The 15,502-nt window shown below is 44.2% G+C and overlaps 1 protein-coding gene across 2 annotated transcripts in view; it reads left to right on the forward strand.

Moving 5' to 3' along the window:
* PLP1 (proteolipid protein 1) overlaps positions 1 to 15,502 on the forward strand; it is a 43,943-nt gene that overhangs the window by 12,491 nt on the left and 15,950 nt on the right. For both annotated transcript variants that reach the window (XM_073600658.1, XM_073600659.1), the window contains exons 2-6: positions 1,944 to 2,130; positions 3,102 to 3,363; positions 6,409 to 6,577; positions 8,678 to 8,751; positions 13,287 to 13,352. In XM_073600658.1, coding sequence (XP_073456759.1) covers positions 1,944 to 2,130; positions 3,102 to 3,363; positions 6,409 to 6,577; positions 8,678 to 8,751; positions 13,287 to 13,352 — 758 coding nt within the window. The remainder of the gene's footprint in view (positions 1 to 1,943; positions 2,131 to 3,101; positions 3,364 to 6,408; positions 6,578 to 8,677; positions 8,752 to 13,286; positions 13,353 to 15,502) is intronic.

Consider the following 15,502-nt stretch of genomic DNA (forward strand, 5'->3'; position numbering starts at 1 on the left):
AACAGGGTTCCATGGAGTTCTAGGATTCCTCCCAGAGGTTGCTAAGGGTTCCTTGAGAAATACCCTAGGATTCCTCCAGAGGTTGCTAGGGGTTCCTGGAGAAATATCCTAGGATTCCTCTAGAGGTTTCTGAGTGTTCCCTGAGAAATACCCTAGCATTCCTCCAGAGGTTGCTGAGGGTTCCTTGAAAAATACTCTAGGATTCCTCTAGAGGTTGGCTAGGGGTTGCTTGAGAAATAACCTTTCAGATAAGTAACCACGGAAACCAGCGATCATCTTTAGCCATCTGTAAAGAAGGTTCTTCCCACTAACCAAAAATGTAAAAGCATTCTTCCTACTGTCCACCATTTCAAGCAGGAGGCTCAAAAATATCTTCTAGTAATATTAAATTCCAACCCTGGACATTATGGTAAATTCTAAAAACAGAATGTGTCAAAAACACATAACAGGGGTCCCCAAACTTCTTAAGCAAGGGCCCAGTTCCCTGGCCATCTGATGGTTTGGGGGCAGGGCTATAGTCAGTAAGAGTATAACATACCCTACTGGCATTAGACAGTGGGAGTAAAATATTAATTGGCCTCAGTGGTTATTGTTGACTGTTGGTGCTGATTGTTGGTAGTCAATGGAAGGAATGTAGCCTCGACATTGGTGGTCAGTGGGAGGAATGTATCCCCATCATCAGTGGTCAGTGAAGGAAATGGTGCCTTATCCTTGGTGGTCAAAATATATTGCTCTATCAATAGTGGTCAATTGGAGGAGTGAAGCCCCATCACTGGTTGTCAGTGGGAAGAATGTAGTTTCACTATTGATGGTCAGTGGTGGGAATGTAGCCCCATCATTGGTTGTCAATGGGAGTAATGTAGCCCTGTTATTTGTGGTCAGTGGGGGGAGTGTACCCCATCATTGGTGCTGAGTGGAAGAAAAAAAACCCTGTCATTGGTGGTCAGTGGAAGGATTGTAGCCCTGTCATTGGTGGTCAGTGTGGGGGGGGAGGGTATCCCCATCATTGTTGTCAGTGTAAGAATGTAACCCTATCATTGATGGTCAAAGGCAGAAATGTAGCCCCATCATTGGTGTTTAGCCGCACTTTCCTCGCAGGCTCCATCTCCTCATGAAGACAGCTGGGACCATGCTGGCACCATCAAACAGGAGATAATTCCCTTTAATAGTGCCTGTGTTAAACTGCCTAGAGCTGCAACAGATCAAATCCATCAACAGGGACATTTTCCAAACATTTCCATGTGATGTGTTGATTGGAGCCAACATTGCTAGTCTCTGGACCTCCATTCCACGTTTTGATTGCACAAAAACAACCAGAAAATGTACACTAGTTGTAGCTAGCTTGTGTATTTGTATCTTTCTCTCTCTCATATAAATAAATATGATAAATTCCAACTGTTCCATCCCTAGCTATCGATATGTAAAGTAAAACCAAGCTATTGGCATTATAGAGGTCCTACTGAAGTCATATGAGATAAATGATGATGTTGATGATTTCAACAGTTTGAAGGGGTATGGGGATCTATTGGCCAATCCATTGGGGTCTGTAATCCAATAAGGATTAACACATACGTATCCTAAGAGATAGAGATGGAGATGAGTAGGGAACTGGTCAAAATACTGCTGCTCCCTCCTTGTCCAGTCACAGGCTGGAGGCCAGTCTGAGACCAGCTTGTCTTGTTCGAGAGCAGTGTAGTCTAGACCTTTATGAAGAATAATATTTACTCTACTTCTTCTCATCTTATACTAAAATTAACTAAACAAGAAAATGTTAAAATTTAATACGATCTAAAATCAGCAAAAATATCAACATGAAAAGTGTACCAAACTCCAATAGAACTTTATGCAATGAAGGAAATATAAATAAAATAACATAAGAAGCACAATTGCTCAATACAAGACAGAGAACACTAATATTTTCCTTGGTTGTGGTTTTATTACAGGCTGGCACGATGGCTGCATTCGTTGTATGGTTGGCATCCCAACCGCTTCTGTAATTGCCACCATCCTTTGTTTCACTGGGGTGGCCTTGTTTTGTGGATGTGGTCATGAAGCTCTGAGTGGAACTGAAAAACTGATTGAGACATACTTCTCGAAGAACTACCAGGAATATGAATACCTCATTCACGTGTAAGTAACATCTTGATACATTAAAAAAAAAAGATCCCTCAGTACAGGACAGGAGCCTGTACAACTGTGCAAGACTGAAAAGAAGGCTGGAGGTCAGCTTCGCAAATTACTAAAAATTGCCATGGGGGGACCTGATCTCAGAACAAACCCTTTCCCCTACCCTGTAATTTGCCTAATATGTTTATTTCCTATGGTCATCAGCTCTATCTAGTGGATATAATGTGGTATTTTCCTGAATAAAGTATTTCAGCTTGTGAACAGCTGATGCATAATCCAGTGATTTGAAAACTTTTATTCCATCCTGCCTCAGGTGACCCAGTTAATTATCCACTGGCGGCCGCCATCTTGCTTTTCCAATAGCATAGAAAAGGTGAATCACAGCCCGCTCATCAAAGACCCCTCTTCCCCTCCTTCAGTAGTCACAGCTTAAGTGGGGAGGGTGTGGTTACAGGTGGAAATGATGGCTTAGCTGTTGACTTTTGTCAAAAAGTCAATTTGCATACCAGTAAAAACAGTTTTAGTCTGCTAAGGCTACAGTTTTTTGGGAATGAAGGATGTGATCAAGGAGACTCTGAAGGCAACATTAAGGGGTATATTTATTTTAAAAAAATTGACTTGGAAATGTCTCCTCACATCTGTTACACTTAATCCTCGTAATTTGCCTAATATGTTTATTTCCTATGATCAGCAGCTCTATCTAGTGGGCAAAATGTGGTATTTTCCGGCATAAAAAGTATTTCAGTTAATACCACATTATGGCCACTGGATGGAGCTAACACTCATAGGAAATAAACATATTAGGAAAATTATGGGGATTACTTGTGTCCAAGGTTGAGACGTTCGTACGGAAATTATTTTTTTTATCACTGCACCCCTAAGTTTACATGCTTAAGGTATGGAATGCTGGACTTTACTACTGACTTCCCTATAACTAACATTTTCCAGTGTAACTCTTTTGTTCTCTCTTAAAGGATCAATGCCTTCCAGTATGTGATATACGGCATCGCCATCTTCTTTTTTCTGTTCGGAATCCTGCTCCTGGCTGAAGGATTTTATACCACAACTGCAATCAAACACATTCTGGGAGAGTTCAAGCCACCCTCTAAAGGCGGCCTTATCTCTACTGTAACCGGAGGACCACCCAAGCCTAGGAGTGTCAGGGGCAGGCAGCCAATTCACACCTTGGAACTCCTCTGCCGCTGCTTAGGGAAGTGGCTGGGGCACCCAGACAAGGTAAGATCTAAGCTGAAACAAGAGGACCACCGGGTCCTCTTTCAACTTTGCATGCACACCATGGCCCCATTCATTCCTACAGGTGACCTTCCCATGGAATACAGCTCCCATAGGAAGCATGTTTCTGCTGTAAAGTGAAATACTACTTCTTTTTTTTTTCCACCCTTTTTTATCATCTTAGTGCTGCTGATCTTATCCAGCCTCTTTGAGCCATTCCCTATCTACATGCACTTGCTCCAGCATCAGCTGCATGTCATAGGTTAGATCTGGCTTTTTCATGGTGACAACCATGGACCATGCTTGCACAATGTGTGATGGCACAGGTGACAATGTAGGAGATCAGGTGATCATGCCATAACAGGAAGTGCCTGAACAAGGACTTTCATGGAAGGATCAGCGGGTATTTTAATGAAAAATACAGATTTGAATTTAATTCAAAAGAACATTTGAGATTACATTAACATTTTAAAGTTTTTAGTGATTGGATTTAGATCTACTTTGCCGCATATGTCAAGGCAAGAAAATAAAAATAATTAGTACATTTCTACAATACATGCACATTTCCCCATGATTTATCCCTTAAAAACACACTGCAAGTACAGAAAAATAACTCTTGATGTGCCAAAAATATCTGTGCCTACCTTCTCCTTTGACATGATAACATTATGTATTTTGAGCTCAGCAATCCTAAGCACAAGGTGTCAGCCCTGCCCACTTCAATTCTGAAGAACACAAACCTTCCCTTATGTCCCCCCCCTTCCTCTTCTTCATGACCCCTCCTCCACATGTCCTCCTAATGACTCACCCGCTATAACCCCTCCTCCTCATCTTCCCCTTCCTCATCTGCTCCTGCCTTCCCCATCTCCATAACCCTCCTCCTCATTATCATCCCCTTCCTCATTATCATCATCTTTCTCCTCAATACCCCACCCCATATTCATAACCCTTCCTCATCATCATCATCATCTCCCTCATCATCATTTTCCCCCTGCTTGTCTCCATAACACTTCCTCCTCATCATCTCCCCCATCCTCATCATCATTTTCCCCATTTTATGTCTCCATAACCCCTCCTCATCACCATCTCCCCCATCCTCATCATCATTCCCCCCTCCGTGTCTTCATAACGCTTCATTATCATTATTTTCCCACTCCGTGTCTCCATAACCCTTCCTCCATAACCCATCCTTATCATAATTTTCCCCCTCCTTGTCTCCATAACCCTTCCTCATCATCCTTTCCCCCTCCATGTCTCCACAGCCCTTCCTCATCATCATTTTCCCCCTCCTTGACTCCATAACCCTTCCTCATCATCATCTCCCCTATCCTCATCGTCCTTTTCCCCCTCCATGTCTCCATAACCTTTCCTCATCATCATTTCCCCCCTCCATGTCTCCATAACCCTTCCTCATCATCATTTTCCCCATCCTGTCTCCATAACCCATCCTCCTCATCATCTACCCTATCGTCATCATCATTTTTCCCCTCTGTGTCTCCACAACCTTTCCTCATCATTTTCCCCCTCTGTGTGTCTCTAACCTTTCCTCATCATCATTTTCCCCCTGCATGTCTCCATAACCCTTCCTCATCATAATTTTTGCCCTCTGTGTCTCAATAACCCTTCCTCATCTCCTCCCCCTCTTATGTCCAAAACCCCTCTACCTAATCATCTTCCCCTTCCTCATTCCCCCCCTCCCCTTTATCTCAATAACTCTTCCTCATCCTCATATTCCCCCCCCCCCCATCTTCATAATACTTCCTCATCTCCATAACCCCTCCACCTCACCTCCATAAACCTTCTTATCTTCTCCACATATCCTTCCAACACCTCTTTTCCATAACTACTAATCATAATCCCCTTCCTCATTCACCCCCCCCTCCATCCTCATCTCCATAACCCCTCATTATCATCTTCCCCCTCTCGCCTCCATAACTCCTCCTTCACATATCCATAACCCCTCCAACTAATTATCTTCTCCTTCCCCATCTCCCCCCTTCTCGATAAGCCTTAATCATCCTCATCGCCTTCTTCTTTTCTCCCCTCAACTCCATAACCCCTCCTCATCTCCATAATCCCTCCTCATCACCATAACCCCTTCTCATCTCCTCCCCCCTCCTCATCTCCATGACCCTTCCTCCACATATCCCAATGCCTTGTCTTCTTAACCTCTCTACCTAATCATCATCCACTTCCTCACCCCCTCCCACCCCCATCTTTATACCTCCTCCTCATCCTTGGTCATTGTTTTACACAGTGACCACTTTTCACTCTCCTCTTCACTTCCTTCTCCCCCACTTTCTTTTATTTAAGCCCTTATGTTTGTCACTTTTTGTATTTTTATGTTTGTACGTGTTTTTGCATGTGTGATTGGTAGGGTGTAGGTCCTCGGGCCTGCCCTGAAAGTCTTGGGAGGGGGTGGACATGGCCTTCTGACCTAGTTTGCCCTCTCTCATGGGGTCTCCCTTCGGGGGAGCCCCACTGAGTACTTGGGTGGGTCTGTTTTCGGCAGACCCTCCAGAGAAAGGGGTATGTCTGGTTTCGGCCAGATGGACCAAGTGTAAAGTACCCCAGTCCCCGTCTGGAGCCTCACGCCCCGGGGGGGATCAGGGCAAAGCCCTCTGATTTTAGAGGGCTTGTGTACACCCGTTGCACGTTTTTGTGTTTCACTCCTTATGTGTGCACATTTTTTTGGCACCGGGTGAAGTTTTTGAGTGTGTTTCACAGGCCATGGGCTTTCAAAAATACTCCTCCTCATCCTTATCTCCACCCCCCTTATCTCTATAACCCCTCCTTCTGCACAGGCAGATGTCACTGGAAGTTATCACCTCATTACATTTCTGGCAGATTCAACAGGTAATTGTTTTACACTGATTGAACAGATAACAAGATGTTTCCAATGGAATATTAAGAAGAACAAAATGGAGTAAATCAAAGATCATCGCTAGGGTTTAAATACACTTTAAGAGTTTAGTTTTTTTTCACTGCTGTAGCAAAGTGTGCTCTCCTTTTTGTGTTTACCCTGGAAATGTACTATGTTCATTATAGTTTGTTGGAGTCACATACGCTGTCACCATCCTGTGGATCCTGATCGTTGCCTGCTCTGCTGTCCCTGTCTACATTTACTTCAACACTTGGGTGACCTGTCAATCAATTGCATTTCCTGCAAAGACCTCGGCTGGCATCAGTAACTTGTGCGCTGACGCACGAATGTACGGTACGTATGACGTTTGAATGATGGCTAAGCTTTAGTCATGACTAAGGATGCCAATATATGCGGCAATTTGTGCCCATTCAACCAAAAACAACCTTTGTGAGCCTACGTACTGATGTTGGTTGGGAAGACCTGACTTTCAGTTGGTATTCTAGTTCATCCCAAAGGTGTCCAGTGGGGTTGAGTTCACGTATTGATGTTGGATAAAAAGACCTGATCCCAAAGGTGTTCAGTAGGGCTGAGGTCATGAACTGATGTTGAATGAGAAGATCTGATCCCAAAGATGTTCAGTAGGGTTCAGGTCAGGTACTTATGTTGGATGAGAAGATCTGATCCCAAAGATGTTCAGTAGGGTTGATGTCAGGTACTGATATTAGATGAGAAGACCTGATCCCAAAGATGGTTTGTAGGGTTGAGGTCGGGTACTGATGTTGGATGAGAAGATCTGAGCCCCAAGGTGGTCAGTAGGGTTGAGGTCAGGTACTAATGTTGGATGAGAAGATCTAATCTCAAAGATGTTCAGTGGGGTTGAAGTCAGGTACTTATGTTGGATGAGAAGATCTGATCCCAAAGGTGGTCAGCAGGGTTGAGGTCAGGAAAGAAAAGTTTTAAAACTCCTGCGCTTAAGAGATTGCCGTGCGGTTGATTCTAAAGAGATGGAAAGGTCTTCAATAATCAAGCCACCACATCAGCTGTGCTGCCACTCACAACAGGTCAGGGGGAACCCAGAGAAAATTCTAAAATGGAAAAAAGGAACAGAAAGCGCACCAGCCTTGCGCATTACCTTTGCAACACTTTAGTGAGTGAAAAATGTAAAAAATGCATACTCGCAAATGAGATGCATATTCAAGCATAGAGTATAAAGTCCATAAGATGCAACAGTAGTGGGATGTATAGTCCAAAAAGCACTGACGCATTTTGAGGGTGTCCCCTCTTCAGGGCTCTGAAGAAGAGGGGGCACCCTTGAAATGCGTCAGATGCTTTTTGGACTATACATCCCACTACTGCTGCTTGCCAGCTGATATTTCTGGATGATGCATCCTATGGACTTCATATCTATGCTTGAATGTAACTTGTTTGTGAGTATGCATTTTTTTAATTTTTCACTCATTAAAGTGTTGCAAAGGTAATTCGCAAGGCTGGTGCGCTTTCTGTTCCTTTTTTCCCTTTTTAGGGTTGAGGTCGGATACTGATGTTGGTTGGGAAGACCTGATCCCAAAGGTGTTCAGTGGGGTTGAAGTCAGGTACTGATGTTGGATGTGAAGATTAGATCCCAAAGGTGTCAGTAGGGTAGAGGTCGGGTACCGATGTTGGATGAGAAGATCTGATCCCAGAGGGTTTTAGTAGGACTGAGGTCAGGGCTGTGTACAGAACACCAAGTTCTTCCACACCAAACTGGTAAAGCCATGTCTTTATAGTCAGGTCAGGTACTGATATGTAATGGGAAGACCTGGCTTAGTGTTTCAATTCATCCCAAAGATGTTCAGTAGAGTGGAGGTCAGGGCTCTCTGTAGGCCACTTGAGTATGAAGTTGCCCCAACCCTACCCCTTGTAGCTATATTAACTATATTTGTGCCCATTTAGACAAATGAGCATTTGCAAGGACATGTAGTGATGTTGGATAAGAAGCCTTGGCTTAAGACTGGTGTTTTAATTTATCCCAAAGAAAGGTGTTCAGTAGGGTTAAGGTCAAGGCTCTGGTGTGGAAGAACTTGAGTGGCCTGCACAAACTGATCAAACCATGTCTTTATGGAGCTGGCTTTGTACATAGGGGCACAGAAGTAGTGGAACAGGAAAGGATCTTCCCCAAACTGTTACCACAAGGTTGAAGGCCATAATTGTCTACAATGTCTTTGTATGCTGTAGTATTAACAGTACCCTTCACTGTAGATACCAGAACTCAATCATTTGGAGGGAGATCCACATACTTATGGTAATGTAGTGTATATTGTAAGTCAATCAAATGACAACATTTATTTGCTAAATACTATCTCGGGGATAAATCCAATTTAAGAAATGTATCAATTTTAAAGCCTTTAACCAGATAACATGCATCCTTGTAGCATTGTCCAAAACCATTTACTATTGGTTCTTCCTTTACAGGAGTTCTGCCATGGAATGCTTTCCCTGGAAAAGTATGTGGAGCCAGTCTACTTGCTATTTGCAAAACCAATGAGGTTAGAAAATGTTTTTATATATTTTTTGAGCAGTTACAATTTTTTTATATAATTTGCTAGGAGAGCTTCCCTGGGCACCACCCTGAGCTGAGGTCTGACAGGGCCACATGACTGCTATGTGGGTAGTTCAGCAGAGTTGCAATGAGTTGGCAATGAGCCTATGGTTTCACAGGGATCACCCCAAGGCAGTTATGGATGGCGCAGATTGGGGAGGTTCTAAATCCAAATCTCTAAACTGGCTGCACCTGGGGTGGACACATTTTTTTAATCTCTTCAGCTTTAGGTGCTGTTCCCTGAATAGTCCTTTATATGCCATCAGTTCATTTTCCTTTTTTAAGGCTTTTTCTCCTTTATTTTCACCTGGTGATCCTGCCAGTAACACACTTCCTGTCCTAGGGTGGCAACGTTCACTCCCTATACTGTATCTTTGGAGGACCAGCATTGTCACCCTAGGACAGGAAGTGCATAGGTAGGGCCATCCCCATGTGGGCATAACATTCCATTGACGGGCACCTCTAACTAACCTCTTGCCGTAACTTCACGTTAGTGTGAGTCCCGGCTCCCAGAGGGAGCCAGATATTGTAAATTCACCAGCACATGTACATTGCCATGGCCAGGGCTGCTGATAAGGGGGTAGCACCTGCCCTCCTGTACAGGATCCAGGCCACATAAGTTCAACAGGGGGGGCCCAGAGCAGCAAGAGTGGCTGCAATTACTGGAACCAACCCCCCGTGTTTACAATGCTTCCGTTTGTGAATGAACAGGGAGCCTCTGTACGGAGCGCTTCCTGTTCATTCACTCTGCAGCTGAAGCTGCAGAGAAAGGATTGAGGAATCTGTGTCCTCAATCTCTTTCTGTTGGGTGTCTGTTTAGATCCCTGATATTTCACCAACTCCCACAGTGCTGTTCAAAAAATGTGAAAAATTAATTAAACAAAAATGGTAAAAATCTCTCAGGATTGAGCCCACACAAGTGCTCTTGCTATGGAGGGCACTCGGTGGGGGTAAGGAGCCAAGAGCACCAGTGGAGGAACCAAGAAGAGGAGGATCTATGCAAAACCATTACACAGTGCAGGTAAGTATGACAGGTTTGGAGCTCCTCTCCCCCGGAGATCATTCTGGATGCATGAATGAGTGGTTTGTTCATGCGGCTGAAGCCGCCTGTTAGGCTTGGTTCACTGTTCCTGTCAGGTAGGCTGTACCGGGACCCTTGATTTCGAACAGCAGCCCTGGCCATGTCCGGCACTTCATCCCACGTTCTTCCCAGCAAAATCAGGTACAAGTTCTTAGGATAGGTCATGGATAATAAGAAGAGGCGAGTCCAATAAACTTTTTAAGGCTTTACTTGCACAACTTCAAGGTAGACATTTCACCACATTGAACTTCAGGACAAAGAAGCGCCACACTCCCGTCCAGCCAACCAGGTGTAGACTTGAAAACAACCTCAGTCCGTAGGTTTCTGCCAAAATCACGTCCCCTAACGTTTCGCTCCGCCCACCAGAGCTTAATCATAGGGTTCTTTGATTTCATACATCCATTACTTTGGATGAGCGCCTTTTGGCAGCCTGCACCTTTCTCCCTGGTCACTTCGGGACTTTGGCTTCCCCAGCTTAAGCGGCGTTCATAATCTAGCGCCAAGGTTACTTCAGGATATACATCTTGAGAGCACTAGTCTTCCAAATGTGTAACTCCTCACCATGATGGCTGCAGTCGTTGGAACCTGTCCAGGTTGGGCCATCTACATCTTGTCTTTGACTCCTTCCTATCCAGGGCACAAGGACCTCTCTTAGTAGTCCCTAGCAGGGTAACACCAATCACTGGGTGCACTGCATGCAGGCAGATTTGGCCCCACCAAGTCCCATGGGGGCTAGCTACAGAGCCTAACACTTCTCTTCTTTGATTCTCCACCTGAACTCCAACCTCCCCGTGACTCACTCATATTACTCACTCTATTAGGGGGAAGCGTTACCTAGTGACCAAAGAATTGTATTAACACCCCCTTACAAGTGTTTAAAGAGGAGCTCCAGGCTCCCCCAAAAAATTAAAAGTCAGCAGCTACAAATACTGTAGCTGCTGACTTTTAATATCAGAACACTCACCTGTCCACATATCCAGCAATGTCCTCACCCGAGCCGATTCTTCAATCGGCATCGGGTGCAGGCGCCGGCATCTCAAGTAAGTGAAAAAGGTAGTGAAACCTTTGCGGCTTCACAGCCGGTTTCCCACTGCACATGCACGAGTGTGCCTTGTGAATGCATGCTGTGCCTTGTGAATGGTCCCGTAGTTTTCTGGGACCTAGGGGAAGGATGGGAGGCTGAACATCCAGCTCAGATCGTGGTGGCACATTTTACTGGAAGTGGAAGCAGGTACCTGTCAAAACCAGGTACCCGCTCCCCCCCCCCCCCCCCCCCAAAAAGGTCCAAATGTGGCAGTGGAGGGGGAGAGGATGCAAACAAGTAGAACTTCCCCTTTTGGGTGAAGTTCTACTTAAAGGACTACCGAAGTTATCAACTCATTCAATTTCTGGCAGGATCAACTGATACTTTTTGCACATATTGTACAGATATAACAAAATATTTTTATTGGTAATAATTCAAAAAAGGGGAAACCAAATGGGACTTTAGCGGTACCAAATTGACTAATGAAAGAAAATATTGTAAAATATACAGTATCTCACATAAGTGAGTACACCCCTCACATTTTTGTAAATCTTTTCTTCTATCTTTTCATGTGACAACACTGAAGAAATGACGCTTTGCTACAATGTAAAGTAGTGAGTGTACAGCTTGTATAACAGTGTAAATTTTCTGTCCTCTCAAAATAACTCAAAACACAGCCATTAATGTCTAAACCGCTGGCAACAAAAGTGAGTACACCCCTAAGTGAAAATGTCCAAATTGGGCCCAAAGTGTCAATATTTTGTGCGGCCACCATTTTTTTCCAACACTGCCTTAACCCTCTTGGGCATGGAGTTCACCAGAGCTTCACAGGTTGTCACTGGAGTCCTCTTCCCCTCCTCCATGACGACATCACAGAGCTGGTGGATGTTAGAGACCTTGCGCTCCTCCACCTTCCATTTGAGGATGTCCCACAGATGATCAATAGGGTTTAGGTCTGGAGACATGCTTGGCCAGTCCATCACCTTTACCCTCAGCTTCTTTAGCAAGGCAGTGGTCGTCTTGGAGGTGTGTTTGGGGTCGTTATCATGTTGGAATACTGCCCTGCGGCCCAGTCTCCGAAGGGAGGGGATCATGCTCTGCTTCAGTATGTCACAGTACATGTTGCCCTTCATGGTTCCCTCAATGATCTGTAGCTCCCCAGTGCCGGCAGCACTCATGCAGCCCCAGACCATGACACTCCCACCACCATGCTTGACTGTAGACAAGACACACTTGTCTTTGTCCTCCTCACCTGGTTGCCGCCACACACGCTTGTCACCATCTGAACCTAATAAGTTTATCTTGGTCTCATCAGACCACAGGACATAGTTCCAGTAATATATGTGCTTAGTCTGCTTGTCTTCAGCAAATAGTTTATGGGCTTTCTTGTATATCATCTTTAGAAGAGGCTTCCTTCTGGGACGACAGCCATGCAGACCAATTTGATGCAGCGTGCGGCGTATGGTCTGAGCACTGACAGGCTGACCCCCCACCCCTACAACCTCTGCAGCAATGCTGGCAGCACTCATACGTCTATTACCCAAAGACAACCTCTGGATATGACGCTGAGCACGTGACCTCAACTTCTTTGGTGGACCATGGCGAGGCCTGTTCTGAGTGGAACCTGTCCTGTTATACCGCTGTATGGTCTTGTCCACCGTGCTGCAGCTCAGTTTCAGGGTCTTGGCAATCTTCTTATAGCCTAGGCCATCTTTATGTAGAGCAACAATTCTTTTTTTTCAGATCCTCAGAGAGTTCTTTGCCATGAGGCGCCATGTTGAACTTGCAGTGACCAGTATGAGAGAGTGAGAGCGATAACACCAAATTTAACACACCCGCTCCCCATTCACACCTGAGACGTTACAACACTAACGAGTCACATGACACCGGGGAGGGAAAATGGCTAATTGGGCCCAATTTGGACATTTTCACTTAGGGGTGTACTCACTTTTTAGACATTAATGGCTGTGTGTTGAGTTATTTTGAGGGGACAGCAAATTTACACTGTTATACAAGCTGTACACTCACTACTTTACATTGTAGACAAGTGTCATTTCTTCAGTGTTGTCACATGAAAAGATAGAAGAAAATATTTATAAAAAAATGTGAGGGGGGTACTCACTTTTGTGAGGTACTGTACACTTTATTGGCAAAGATAAAAAATTACGATACATCAAAAATATATAACAACTAATACTTTTAATAGTATAGTTAATAGACCAAAAGGAAAAAAAATAAGGGTTTATTATTAGGTTTAATAATCTTTAATTCGTTTATTATTTGGGTTTACTAACCTTTTTCATTTTAATTTAAAATTAAAAAAATGAAAGGACAATAACTCTTCTTTTTTTTTTTTTTTTTTTTCTTTATCTTTTAGTTTCAGGTGACGTTCCACCTTTTCATCGTTGCGTTTGTGGGGGCAGCTGCAGCTCTTGTGGCTCTGGTGAGTTGTACTAATAATTCTTGTGGGTAACAAAGAAGAAAACCTAAATGACAAATTGTCCTATAAGAACGAGTGACACCAATTCCATAGTGACAATCGCCTTTACTGTAGGCAGCAAATTAAGGAATTAATTAACTGAAAATTAAATACTTCAGTTCTCTGGTACATGCTGGAGAGTTAAACGATCAAAAACATTATTATATTTATCTAGGTTTTCGGGTAAAATGTTTTAAAGCTGAACTCCTTGCAGATCCAAAAAAGGTGCAAATTAATGCAGCTCTACTGTATATATTCATAAATACATCATTAAATGTATTTTTTTTTTTTTCGCAAATGCAAGCAGTGAAGGACCCAGATATTGACCTTGTATGCCTCTGTACAGCAGAGCTTAGACTGGTGGAGGGAGAATCAGAACAAAGAGCCAATCAGGTGTGCTGCCGTTTTTTTTTTTTTTTGTGCGTTAACAAGGAACATGCTGATAGGAGGAGAGAGCAGAGTGAGAGAGGTGAGCTCATTACTCTACTGTTTCTCCTTCCAAAGTCCAGAAACAGGCTGGAGGAGGGACAAGACTTGTAAGTGTTGCTGAACTGCAGCAGAAAATCGGGGCTGTGCTGTGTGGCAGAGCTGTGTAAAACTATGAACTGGATAAACAGAAACACAAGTCCTTTGGCAGGGGAAGCAGCTCCCTTTATATGCATTCATCTGTGTATTTAGGTGTATGCCTGGAGTTCAGCTTAAAGTATTGGTATGTCTCTATAGAAATATATCTATATAAAGTTATACTTGTGTGCCCAGTACAAACCTCTATCACAGCCGGTTTCCGAGCCATTGAGCCCCCGAAACGCGTTGACTTTTGTCATCTGACTTTTTTGTTTGGTGGTCAGTGGGAGGAATGTCTTGTTACATTTGTTCACTTAGATTGTTGGATAGTGGGAGAAGGACCCAAATACATTTTTGTATAGTGTGAGAAGGTCCTCCTATATATTGGTGGATAGTGGGAGAAGGACCCCCTATATATTGGTGGATAGTGGGAGAAGGACCTCCCTATATATTGGTGGATAGTGGGGGAAGGACCCCCTATATATTGGTGGATAGTGGGAGAAGGACCCCCTATATATTGGTGGATAGTGGGCGAAGGTCCCCCTATATATTGGTGGATAGTGGGAGAAGGACCCCCTATATATTGGTGGATAGTGGGAGAAGGGCCCCCTATATATTGGTGGATAGTGGGAGAAGGACCTCCCTATATATTGGTGGATAGTGGGGGAAGGACCCCCTATATATTGGTGGATAGTGGGGGAAGGACCCCCTATATATATTCGTGGATAGTGGGAGAAGGACCCCCTATGTATTGGTGGATAGTGGGAGAAGGACCCCCTTTATATTGGTGGATAGTGGAAGAAGGACCCCCTATGTACTGGTGGATAGTGGGAGAAGGACCCAAATACATTTTTTTAGAGTGTGAGAAGGTCCCCCTATATATTGGTAGATAGTGGAAGAAGGACCCCTTATATATTGGTGGATAGTGGGAGAAGGACCCAAATAAATTTTTATATAGTGGGAGAAGGACCCCTATACATTTTTGGATAGTGGGAGAAGGACCCCCTATATATTGGTGGATAGTGGGAGAAGGACCCCCTATATATTGGTGGATAGTGGGAGAAGGACCCCTTATAAATTGGTGGATAGTGGGAGAAGGACCCCTTATAAATTGCTGGATGGTGGGAGAAGGACCCCTTATATATTGGTGGATAGTGGGAGAAGGACCCCCTATATTTTGGTGGATAGTGAGAGAAGGACCCCTTATAAAATGGTGGATAGTGGGAGAAGGGCCCCCTATATATTGGTGGACAGTGGGCGAAGGACCCCCTATATATTGGTGGATAGTGAGAGAAGGACCCCTTATAAATTGGTGCATAGTAGGAGAAGGACCCCCTACATATTGGTGGAGAGTGGGAGAAGGACCCCTTATAAAATGGTGGATAGTGGAAGAAGGACCCCCTATATATTGGTGGATACTGGGAGAAGGACCCCCTATATATTGGTGGATAGTGGGAGAAGGACCCCTCTATATATTGGTGGATAGTGGGAGAAGGACCCCCCTATATATTGGTGGATATTGGGAGAAGGACCCCCCTATATATTGGTGG

Source organism: Aquarana catesbeiana, linkage group LG09 (genome assembly GCF_042186555.1).
Source record: "Aquarana catesbeiana isolate 2022-GZ linkage group LG09, ASM4218655v1, whole genome shotgun sequence".
Taxonomy (NCBI): Eukaryota; Metazoa; Chordata; class Amphibia; order Anura; family Ranidae; genus Aquarana; species Aquarana catesbeiana.